The 12125-nt window shown below is 37.2% G+C and overlaps 3 protein-coding genes across 3 annotated transcripts; all 3 read right to left on the reverse strand.

Annotated features, from left to right (window-relative positions):
* Positions 1–53: 53 nt before the first annotated feature.
* On the reverse strand, positions 54–6475 carry LOC130714166 (nucleobase-ascorbate transporter 6-like). Its single transcript, XM_057564060.1, has 14 exons — positions 5964–6475; positions 5524–5621; positions 5263–5439; positions 5064–5164; positions 2821–2896; positions 2668–2727; positions 2399–2583; positions 2104–2200; positions 1786–1872; positions 1586–1644; positions 1418–1509; positions 1257–1334; positions 997–1157; positions 54–393 (listed from the first exon to the last, which is right to left on the reverse strand). The coding sequence occupies exons 1-14, from the start codon at positions 6073–6075 to the stop codon at positions 172–174; spliced, it is 1605 nt and encodes a 534-aa protein (XP_057420043.1). The 5' UTR covers positions 6076–6475; the 3' UTR covers positions 54–171.
* LOC130714167 (uncharacterized) lies at positions 3076–4992 on the reverse strand. Its single transcript, XM_057564061.1, has one exon. The coding sequence runs from the start codon at positions 4637–4639 to the stop codon at positions 3284–3286; it is 1356 nt and encodes a 451-aa protein (XP_057420044.1). The 5' UTR covers positions 4640–4992; the 3' UTR covers positions 3076–3283.
* A 2435-nt stretch (positions 6476–8910) lies between the features above and the next one.
* LOC130715077 (uncharacterized) lies at positions 8911–11772 on the reverse strand. The gene is made up of 4 exons (XM_057565077.1): positions 11362–11772; positions 11186–11266; positions 9833–9956; positions 8911–9341 (listed from the first exon to the last, which is right to left on the reverse strand). Exons 1-4 carry the CDS (start codon positions 11649–11651, stop codon positions 9291–9293), a joined length of 546 nt encoding a protein of 181 aa, XP_057421060.1. The 5' UTR covers positions 11652–11772; the 3' UTR covers positions 8911–9290.
* Positions 11773–12125: the final 353 nt, after the last annotated feature.

Genomic DNA, 12125 nt, shown 5'->3' on the forward strand with positions numbered 1-12125 from the left:
TATTATTTTGTAAAAAATAAATAGCTATTACCAGCTTGGAGAAATAAAGCACCTCTCAAAATGATGACATTCATATATATTGTTTTTTTTTAAGTTCATATATATTGTTACATCAATGTGAAAGTTACCTATAGCATGTGCCGCGAAGAGATATTGATCTGGTTTTATCTCTCATACCGAAGGGAAAAATTTGTTTAGATTGAAAGGTAGAGAGTAAAATTCTTCGCTCCTTGTATCTGTCTTGAATGAACGGAATTTGTCCCACCACTGCAGCCCTCTGTCTTGACGAGTTTGTTTGTCTTTTTTCTTATGCAATGTAACATCCAAGAACAGTGCCAATGTACCAGCAACAAATGCTTCAGATGCAAATGGGACATTGATCATATCATTGAACTGGAAACAGGTGAAAATTATTGTTAATGGTTAACTTTCCTAAACCCTTAAACTATAAGTTCAAATTAAGCTCGTGATTTGTTATTCTACTTTGAGCACCGCATTCACAAAAGAATGTAATTTAGCAATATGCTTACAAGTCCAACATTTATTAGAGGTATGTCAAAATAAGTCTACATAAAGGGTATAATTTTTAGTTAAATTTGTCTTTTCAGGTAGAATTAGAAATAAACCAAATTCTAAGATAAGATATTTAATTCTTAGAGTTTCATGTGTATGCAGTGTGATTGTAAAATAATCTTACACTGACAATCAATCACGGTACGCCACGAAGGATGAAAAACTACTTTTGTTTGAAATTGTAATTAAAATAAAAATATATTTTCTGATTTGACGGAATTCAATTGGATAATTGTGTATGTAAAGTTTACACTGAAGGTGGACACACCTTGAATCTTTTATTTAATTTAATTGTACTATGCTTCAACATAAATGCAAATATGTAATAATTGGACTAAATATGTTAAGACGGTGCATACCACAAGATGAGGGCAGATTTTTTATTGAAATTAAATGAGAGAAAGAATGAGAAAATAATTGTACCCATCTTGCACGAGTGTGCACAGGACCATAGCCTTTGAACGCTGTATACTCGTTGAAGTATTGTGGTATTGAGAAGCCCATAAAAACAGAGAAGCCTAAGATGAATTTAGTTCTAAAGCTATTCAAATTGCAAAATTGAAGGAAACTGAGACCTGCAGAGCCTGTAATATTGTGGGAACATAAGAGAGGATTAAACAAATCAAGCTTGATTAAAATTTTTATGATAATAGTCCAGCTTCTTTTAAGTTGATAATACATACCCACATAGGCAAAGAAAAGGCAATACAAAGCTGCAATTATAGGAGCTGGAATTGAAGCAAAAACAGCTCCAAATTTTCCTACATATGGTAGGTTATAACAAGTGTTTAGGTTCATATTCAACAAGGAAACAGAATCAAATCAGAATTGCCAATAACCTTACCAAGAATTGAGAAAAAAATCATGAATCCAGCTGATATTTGAACAACCCTTCGGCTACCCACGCGTGTCAAAGCTAAGAGTCCTGCATTCTCACTGGTAAAAGGCCAGTGATGTTATGCTACACTGGAAAATAGTCCAACAACATGGAAGTATTGAATTAGAATCTTACACAGAAACTGATGATCCATTCCCGGTCCCGAAGATCCCAGACAACAAAATTCCCACTCCCTGATATATCAGAAAAAAACAATGTATGACAGTTATCTAAAGCAAGCAGAAAATGCATGATCAGTAAAGATAAGACCAAAAAACTAGGTGGATCAAAACAGCGACAACAACGACAATAACAACATATAATTTTGTGTTCACCTGCCAACCAACACCTCGGCTAAGCACTGAAGGTGGAATCGGTGTTGCACTCGCGTACCTTGACACAGCAATGAAAGCACCAGTTGACTGTGGAGCAAGCAAATTCATTAAGTATACTACATGCCACAATTTGATTTGGGAGACATGAAAGGGGACACCAAATGGGGACAGAGAATTTGGAATTTCGATCCCTCACGTAGATGCTCTAAGGGTCAGGTAAAAATATGTGCCCGCCAAAAATTAGCAGGATAATGATCAAAAACCATCATTCTGGCTGAATAAAGCATATCAAGCTCATCGAGATAAAATCAAACAAACCTCTACTAGAGCAACAAATGAAGCAGCCATCATGGCAAAAGTTTCTCCAGCATCAAATGTAGGAGCTCCCCATTGAAAAGGATATGGGATTCTTATCCTGCATGATGTATTTTGTCAACAACTGTACTAAGGTAATAAATATATTGAAATCCTTGATTCCTTGTAACTTAAGATTTCTTTAAACAGGTACAAAATTGTCAAGATTCATCAACTAGCTTGTAGGTAGAAAGTCATAATGATATTAAAAGAAGAAATTACATTTATATGGTTAAAAAATCAACATGAAGATCCTTACCAAGGAGCACCACCTATAATTCCCGCTCGATCTGTTCTGCATGTGATTTGGGTTTTAGGAGCCGAATTTTTATAAGCTCCGCCAACAGTAAGAAGATGAGCATAAATCCACACAATCGCCACTGAGAATATAACTGCAAAGCGATCAAAAATAGGCTTGTCTCCTTTCATCATGCGAGGAATGTACTGCAAAAACATGTCAGTACTTAAATATGAGTAAAACACAAAACAAAGAAAGAGCATTAAGAAGGTTACAATTTTATGAATCACCTGTGAAAATACTAGCAGGATAATGATTTCTGGCAGGCCAATCTCCACACATTTTGCAAGCTTAATTTACAAAACCACAATCAACAAAGTGTGAATTTTTACATTATAATTTTAAAACAAATATGGACTAGTTCTTGTTTCAAATATATGTACCATAGGGAATCCCAGTTCATATAGCCCAAAGCCTGAAAGAGCAACTAGAGGAACAGCAGAGAGAGGACTTAAGAACCTGAACAAAAAGAAAGCAATTTGAACAAAAAGAAAGCAATTTCTAATGAGTATGATTTAGAGACGCTAAAACAAGCTAATAACAATATCAGGAAGGATAAATTAGTGTCCATGAGTATAATTGAAACTGGGATTAGCTATAGTTTTGAGTAAATTAAAAGAAAAAATGTTGATATATACTGATGAAACCCTGATATTATTCAACAGAAAAATGTACAAGAAACAGATGAGTATTCGAGAGACTCATCACTCTCCTAATTCCCAATTCCCAAATGATCCCAAAGATACCTAAACCCTCTTCACACTCCCTTATTTATAGGCTAAGCCATAACTAACTAACTAACTCTAAATGCTAACCCTTAACTAACTAACTAACTCCAAGTACTCATCAATACTCCCCCCTAAACATCCACCTTGTCCTCAAGGTGGGGTAAAACACAAGCTTCTTTAAACAAACAAAAAACAAATACTCCAACAGTTGGGCCTGGCCCATTAGAGTAAGGGAATGAACTGGTCTGTAGATGATTGAGAAAGAAAAGTTCCTCTTGGGCCCGTTCCTTCTGTTTAGCATTATGGGCTTTGGCCTTGTGGTCAAACTTTGACCCAATTCTGAAAAATCTAGCTGAGCCAGCCTTGCTCTGCTTCGTGTGAACGCGTGTGCGTGTGAAGACAACGGAAAGACCACACCCAACCAGCGACGACGGAAACGAACGTCCCCCGCCATAACTGCAAAGTCCGGTGGCTTCGCCGGCGGCCGTGAAACGGTTACCGACTTGCGAATGAGCGAGCGCCCTTTACTCTCCTCCGTGCGAACTAACTCGAGGCCACAGTATCCCACCACCGCTGTCTCAGCCAAATCCGGTGACATAGCTGGAGGACGGTTGGCCACCAAGTCCGATCTGCAAGAATCGCCAAGGATGAAGTGTGAGCTGCCACCACTGCGGTCTGGTGGCTTAGTCTCCAGTTGAATGGCAACCATCGAAGAGCAAAGAACAGAGGTCTGAATGAACGTGTCCGGCAGTCGATTGGCGGTTACCGCCGTGCAGAGACATGAATCCGGCGGTTTCCGCGGCGGCCGTCTCTCCCAATCGAATCCTAAATCACTGATTTGGGGCAAAACGATTGGTTGCACCTTCTTCCTCCCATGAATGCTGCAAATCTGCCATTTCTCCATTGAAGAACCTTCCTGTAACCGCTTGATTTTGATTTCCCCTTCGGCGTCGATCTTCTCCCCTTTCGCCGTCAACGTGCAATCGATGTAATCAACCACGGTGACCGGTTGACACCGTGACACCTCCGCTGTTTGCTCCGCCGCCATTGCAAACTCCGAGTCTTTCCGCGACGCTTCCATCTCAGAATTCTCCGGCGAATATGGCTTGATCTCTGATTTCGCCAACAGCACTGAATTGGCCTCAGGTTTGGCTTCCACCACAACAGTTCTTCGTTCTGCCTCCAAGACTTCTTGCTTCCCAGGGATTTCTTCCTCCTCTGAATCTTGGACTGGTTCTGGCATGTACGGTTCCAATTCTGGTTCGAATTTCCTCAACAGAGCCTCCACAAATTCCCACCATGTTGCCTTCTGATTGCGTCTTCTCCAGCAAAACCACCACATGAAAGCTTCACCAGTCAAAGCCTTCTCTGCCCCTGAGAATTTCTCCTCTTCGGATACTCCCTTGGCCTCACAGTGTTGCTCCACCATAATGAGCCATCCGTAGGCCTCTCTTCCATCAAATTCTGGAAACATCTTCACGAATTGATGGCAATCACAGCACCTAGATCGGTGCTCTGATACCAATTGATGAAACCCTGATATTATTCAACAGAAAAATGTACAAGAAACAGATGTGTATTCGAGAGACTCATCACTCTCCTAATTCCCAATTCCCAAATGATCCCAAAGATACCTAAACCCTCTTCACACTCTCTTATTTATAGGCTAAGCCATAACTAACTAACTAACTCTAAATGCTAACCCTTAACTAACTAACTAACTCCAAGTACTCATCATATACCCATTAACATAAGGATTATTATCTACAATTGAGAATATATTACAGCGGTATAAGATCCATCCCAAAAAATTAAATCGCAATCATCTCTTAAAAACTTAATTTGAAAAAATTGTAACGAGAACATGGAGCAAAAAGTGTAAGTAGTTTAGGCAGAACCTCACTACATTGCGCCAAAGGCCACTGAAGCCAAGAACAATTTGGAGGGTTGAAGCCACAATAAGAGCACCCTGTGTTCCGCGCATTATCCTCTCAAATTTCTGCACAATTTTTACACATGAGGTAACCAAGGATGACGAAACAACAAAAGCAGAAAAAAATGGTGAAGATCAACAAGGTTTGTGATAAACAAACCAACCTCATGAGGATTCACAATGTCACTGTAGCGACCAGCCAAAATGATTGAAATGGTTGTTGGCACAAAGGTGTAGGATCCCCCAATAACTGCAGGTAGACGAGTCCCGAATAATGCTTGGAAAAACGTGTTTATGCCGGCCACAAACAACAGAGTCTGAATCACTTTTGCTTTCTCTTCCTATTTAACCAAAATTGTTACAGTTTTATTAGATTTATGGACAACACCACAATGTTTAAAAAAACCATTTGCCTCAAGACTTACATTTCCTCCTCCCATCTGGGGAACTAGAGAGCTTGGTATCAGAACAGTTGTGCCAAGCATCACCAGGTAATGTTGAAAACCAAGTAGGATTGCCTCCGCTTCATTAACATAAAAAATCAAATGCAGCAAAGGAAGAAGCATCATTCATCAAATTGTTAAATAACTATTGAACCTATATGCCAAAAGATTTTAGATAGAATCTTAGAATTTAAGTTAGGCTTAACTCTACCCGAGCCCAATAAACGGAATTAGGATAAGATATGATACTATCTTATAATTCGGGTTAGGCCTAACTCCACCCCAAAAGTTAGCTCACGGGTGAGAGTTTCTTTATACCCTTTATAAGAAAATGTTTGGTTATATCTCTAGTTAATGTGAGACTTCTGATCAGAAAGAGAATAGAAAATAAAAATGTTCAAATGAATTGGTAGTTCACTTACGCCATGGAGGAGGACTAGTAATGCAGTAAGAAACATTTGGTAGTTGATCTTTGACTGGATGTGGCTGAAGCTCATCTTGCTTGGGTTGAGGTGCAGCTCCCCCTCCTGCCATTCTTCGCGTATCTAACCCCAATGAACTTTAACAACAACTCAAATGCTCAACAACAACCAAAACTCAAACTTTCTCATAACCCAATAGAACAAAAAGCAAAGCTTTAGGAGATTAACGTTTCCCAAGAACAATTTCTCAACCTAAAGAAAATGTCATGCAACAGTGACACAGTAACCAACAAAACCCGTTGGAAGAAATCAAAATTCCACTACGAAGAGATGATCAAGCTGAGGACACCCTCAAAGAAAGAGAGAAAAATGTACACTTTCTTCACTCTTGGGAAATTCAAACAATGACAATGAATACTTTCTTTCGCTCTTGCAATGCAGCTAGTATTGGAGGATTTAATTTCTTAGCCCAAGATCCACATGCAGGCTAAGAAAACAGTTAAAAGTGAGTGTGAAGATATGAAAGAAAAGAAAAAGAAGGAAGCCAGCTCTTCCTAAAGCAAGAAAGAAGTAAAAAAATCAAAAGGATGTCCAAGTTCTACACTGCTTTACATTATTATAATCAATATTTTAAATTGAACAAGGGTATATTTCTTTTCATTCAACACGTAAAGATAAAGTTTGTATAAAAGAATCTTCACCTTCACCTTTATTAACCTCAGATTTAGCATTTAACTAAAATATTTGTTTAAAATCATGTTCAGATCCATTATTTTATCTCGCAAAATGTCTTCTTCCCCTCCCAAAAGCTATTCTAAATAGCTTCTACCAAAATCACTTCTCCATTTAACGAGAAAAGCTAAGTTTTTGTGATGGACTAGTTTTATGGTCCATTGTGCATTGTCCCAATCCATACCAAGCACAAAGAAAGTCGGTCTAACCCGACTTGACCTAACTTGTTTAGGCCAACCGAGCAGCCTCACGAGTAACATTTAACGGCCTCGCCCGTCACTCAAATCAGGCTTAGAGGAGAAGTCATTTTGTTCATTTTGCTTCGCATTTCAGACTCTTCTATTTCATCTCTTGTTCAATATATTTAAAAAATCAACGTATTGATTGACGTATCAAATACGACAGACATATTCTCCGTGCAATGCAAGAGTAAAAAAACACTAATTTTGATTAAAAAAAAGTGATTTTTTGATTTTAAAAGTGATTTTTTTGATTAAAAAGTGATTTTTCCAAAATAAATTGAATCAAACGCACTCTAATTGGCTCGTTTATCATTGCTTACAAAAAGTGATTTTACTTTTGAAAAAATAATTGATTTTATTTCAAGTGATTTTTTGAAAAAGTAAATTTTCATTTAACTTTGTCTACAAATATAATAAGTGCTTTCAATTTTAGAAGTGATTTTAAATTGTTTAGATACATAAAATTTCAAATATAAATTAGGGATATTTTTTATCTTGCAAAAGTTTTAAGAGAGTGTTCTATTCCGTTCCCTTTCGTTCCACCTTTTTCCTGAGAACCAAAGTGTCTGTTGGGATTGTCTCATTATCTTATCAGTTATTTGAATTTGATTTAAGAGGATTGTGATATTGGGTTAGAGGGATTCTATCTTATGGGTTTAGATAAGACTCTATCTTATCTTATGGGTTAAGATAAGATAGAGTCTTATCTAATGAGTTTAGATAAGATGTTTAGATTATCTTATCTTGTAATACTAGAGTTAGTAGTGTCCTATAAATAGATAAGACCTCAAACAATAAAAGTGTGTCGTGTGCTAGTGTGCACCAAGTGTGTGCGGAGTGCGCCACAATTGGGTGGTGTGCAAGTGAGCCGCAATTTGGCGGTGTGCGAGGACACATAGCAATATAAACTGCTATTGTAAACACAATTGATTATTGAGAATCAATAAAGGGAGCTATAGCTACTCTATAGCCGCAGAGGTAGGCATAATTGGCCGAACTGCGTGAACAAAGATTTTGTGTGGTTTATTCGTGCTTTCTCGCTCTATCGTACTGTCTGAATCAAGTTGTGCCTTTCTATTCCACAACAATGTCTCGTTCCTGGAGCATTTTGTCCCATTCCGTTCCATCTTAAAAACTTGACAAACACAGAACGGAACCCATGTGTCATGTTCCGTTCCCTTCCCACCTGTCTACCAAACGCTACCTTAGTGTTCTCTATTGCTCCCCTTCAAGTGGGACACCATTTTTTTTCTCCTTGCCTTGGCTTGTACTCGTTCGTCCGAGTCTCAGAGATTGTGCAATGTCTACCTCTAATCTAATCTAATATGATAATAATACAAATGAAACACAATCTTACTTTTTGCATGGCTTGCGACTTTTGCCAATGTTGCTTTACGTTCCTTTCGGCAATTCATTGTTTTGAAAATAGCAATATTTGCTTGACCTATGATTACAAAAATTACTCTATATTGCTGTTAAAGTGAAAGCGCCATTTTAGATTGAGAATTACAAATCCTAGAGAAGCGAGCGTTAAAAGTAGTAAAATAAGTGCGCTATGGAAGAGATATTCCACCATTGTTCTGTGGGCTAAAGAAAAACATCATTGTGGATTCCCTAGCCATTCAGTCAAGGAAATGATCTTTCGAAGTACAAAAAAGAGTCAAGGAAATGATCTTCTATATCTCCCAATGCAGCCAAATTCTATCTTAAAACCAATCCTAAGAGGATTAAAACTAAAACAATTAGCTTCATCTCTAAAACTCTCTTTCCGACACAATGCTTTATAGATAAAATTCATGTGAGTCCAACCAAATAAGAAAAAAGACGCATGTGATTTAGTAGGTCACGTCGAAAAACAAAGTAATAAAGAGAGTTGCTACATTTCTCATGAAACAAATAAATCATACCACAAATTTGTTCTAGAAATAATGAATAAACAAAATTAGAAATCTGTGGTAGAAATATTAGCTTGATTAATCCAAAGCATTTGATTTTTAATATAAGGAATGAATTAAACTCAATTGGAGTCATGTTAGCTCATTGTAATTGGTTAATCTTATCAAAGGCAAACCCATAAATTATAAAAACCAGACACCTATTTGGGTTCCAAGTCTAACACAACAACATAAATTTATATGCTTCAGATTCATTCACTCTTGGAAAGAATCTGGAGGAACTACCTCAAATGAACTCCAAAACCATGACAGAACTTGACAGCTCAAGACAGCAGATAATCAAAAGATATCTGAAAGAATGTCTTGAAAAAACCCTCTTGTATAGGGTTTTCTTAATAGCAACATATCCATCATGTTTCATCCTTTTCCTGATAATAATAGGATGCAAATGTCTAATTTTACAGACCACCAGAACCGCGAAGTTGCAACCTCTTCCTCTCGAACTCGAGCTACAAATAAGAAAAATGAAAATCATCATCAAAATACCAGTTCACAAAAACTCTTGCAGGAGAGGAAAGGTTTTAAGGGTGAAATTATCCACAGAGACATCAGGTGTATCATTTTCCTCAAAGTATCAAATGAAATCAACAAAATAGATCTTAGCTGATAGAGTCTGCCAAAGTAATGCATCTTTTTTTTTATGCAATGAAGGACGGGCATTTGAACTACCCAAAATCCTCTCACTAGCCCAGTTCAAATTAACGGATGTAATAATAATAAAAGAGCTTCTTTTAGAAAAATCAAATGTAATTACCATGAAAACATAGTTTTCCGGCTTATGTTTCATTTTGCTTCTGCTAATAGTAAATCAGTAATAAATCATAAGGTTACAAGGACAAGCAACCCTAGTTCACATGATGTTGATATGCCATTGTTACAAACATTTGAACACATCACAGCATATTTAAGACTAAATAAATGGACATAGAGAGGTATTTACCACTTTCTTCACTCGGTCATTTGCAGCAGGAGTACCTCCAATCACAGAATCCGAGTTATAAGGACTGCCAACACGCACCTCATTCATAACAACTATGACCGTCTTGTCCCAGCGGACTGGAAGCCTGGTTAGATGCTAATATCATCAGCTAAAAGAAAAACTAAGTAGCACTAGACTAGTAGTTCACAAATCATATCTATCAAGAATAATATACAAAAGCTAGAAACTCAAGGGAAAACTCCCTTAAAGGGGGTGTTGGGGGACTGGGGATTTTAATGTTCCATGGAAAGATGCACCAAAATGTGCATGCCTTAAGAAAGAGGATAATATCAGAACACTAAGAAAAAAGAAATTATTGAATAGCTGTCTTAAATTTCCTTAAAAATTTACAAAACAATGATAAAATTCATTGTAAAATTATATGAATAACATGTTGTAAATAACAAAATCCTAGGCTCCTTGTTGCTAGGTTTAATATCTTGGACATTGGATTATCAAATAATCAATAAAGCATTAAGGAATGTCTCCCGAGACGATCAGAACCAAGAAGGCTTGTCTAAGGCAGCATAACCACTTTTCTGTACCTTTGACTACACCGAAAAAACTATATAGAATAAAGTAATAGACACTTAGCAGAATCCAAAGAGCCTCCAGAAGGTAGAACTAAGTACAACGACAGGAATTATGGCTGCCATAGCCCGCCATATATAAACATATCTAACTAAAGCCAGATATTCAACACCTAATATATCGAACTAAAGTCAAACATATCTTACTAAAGTCAGATATTCAAAAACTATCTTGTCCAGTACAGTCGCCAATCACCATCCAAGTATTCATTAACATTCCATTATCAAGTAATAGCAGCGGAGGATATCAGCATACATTATCATAGGATATCTAGCTAAAATTGTGAAACAACTGCAAGATAGACCAAAATTCATTTAGATATTTTACGACAATACGTAATATCATTATATTACTGGTGTTGGTAAAATGTTATAGTAGTCTTACTCAATGTTACCAAATATCCGCCATGGCAGTTTTTTGGCTCTCCATCATGGCCAATATCCCTCCATATGGTTGCCATTATTTGTCATGTATGGCAGGATTTCGGCTTTCCGCCGTGACCCGCCATCCGCAATTAACAACACTGGTCTTACTATAAGTTAAAGTACTCAAATAATTAATCTCCAACACTCACAGATAATAATTAGGCAATTCACATGTGACATTCACACTATTCAATCTATAGGGAAACTTGGAATATCTAGTCTAACATAACAAATGGGTGAGCCAAGTTTCATGAATAAGATTTTCTACAATCAAACGATATTACTACTCAGCACTTACGTTTTAGACAAAGCATCAAAGATGCTCTGCGCCTCACTGGTAACACCAACCCCAATCCTCTCAGCATCTGCCTCGGCTTGTCTGCAAACCCAAAATCACATGAAATCACACATCAAGAGAATCAAAACGAAGAAGAAAGAACAAAGTTATGAAATTGCAAGAGAATGAATGAAAACCTGATGGCAACAACTTCCCTAGCTTGGAGAGCGGTGAGATCAAGGAAACAGTTGGTTGGATCAAGTGGGTCTTCGGCTTGACCTAGAAAAGTGAAATCTTTGATGTAATTGGCCTTCAACAACCTGAAATTTCGATGAGGGCCATGTTTGGAACCTTGTTGAAGTATGAGGATGTTGGAGGGGCGATCGAAGGTGACAACTTGGCCTTCGAATTCGTCACCCAATGTTGTCCTGATCGAGAGTATGCACCCAATCGCTAACTCCTCTACGCTGTTGCTAACCTCCATCATTGCCGTTTTCCTTTTCCCTGATGATGCAAAACTATTTGTTGTTTCCTACTACTACTATTGTTGTTCCTAGTTTACCCTTCGCAAAGTTTCAACCTTCACATTTTGCTTGCGATTCTCATCCGTTTGTATCTGCTTTTTGGGTCCCTATAATACCTAAGTTTTATTATTTTTTTTTAATTTCTTAAAAACATTGATTTTCCACGAATTTCTATTGTATTAATGAGTTCTTAAACTTATAAACTATTACTCTTAGCACCCCATGTTACTCGCCGTCAACATTCTTGATTCTTTATTTGCTCAATTTCTAACATTTTTTTACTGATGTGACACATTTTAAATGACGTGGAAGCTTATTAGAGAGAGAGACAGAACCAGCTTAAAAGAACTTTTAGTTCATCATGAATTCTTATTGTGCAAACGGTGTCCTTAGACTTAAAAATACTAGGAACTTCATCATCTTCATCTCTTTCTTCA

The sequence above is a fragment of the Lotus japonicus genome, chromosome 4 (assembly GCF_012489685.1).
Source record: "Lotus japonicus ecotype B-129 chromosome 4, LjGifu_v1.2".
In the NCBI taxonomy this organism is placed as follows: domain Eukaryota; kingdom Viridiplantae; phylum Streptophyta; class Magnoliopsida; order Fabales; family Fabaceae; genus Lotus; species Lotus japonicus.

Coding starts and splice junctions, on each gene's coding strand:
- LOC130714167 (XM_057564061.1), bottom strand. CDS start 4,639: ATGTTTCCAGAATTTGATGGAAGAGAGGCCTACGGATGGCTCATTATG.
- LOC130714166 (XM_057564060.1), bottom strand. CDS start 6,075: ATGGCAGGAGGGGGAGCTGCACCTCAACCCAAGCAAGATGAGCTTCAG. Junction 2,201..2,398: donor ATTATAGGTGGTGCTCCTTG/GTAAGGATCTTC, acceptor TACATCATGCAG/GATAAGAATCCCATATCCTT. Junction 394..996: donor TGCACACTCGTGCAAGATGG/GTACAATTATTT, acceptor ACCTGTTTCCAG/TTCAATGATATGATCAATGT.
- LOC130715077 (XM_057565077.1), bottom strand. CDS start 11,651: ATGATGGAGGTTAGCAACAGCGTAGAGGAGTTAGCGATTGGGTGCATA. Junction 9,957..11,185: donor TTTGATGCTTTGTCTAAAAC/GTAAGTGCTGAG, acceptor GCATCTAACCAG/GCTTCCAGTCCGCTGGGACA. Junction 9,342..9,832: donor ATGACCGAGTGAAGAAAGTG/GTAAATACCTCT, acceptor TCTTATTTGTAG/CTCGAGTTCGAGAGGAAGAG.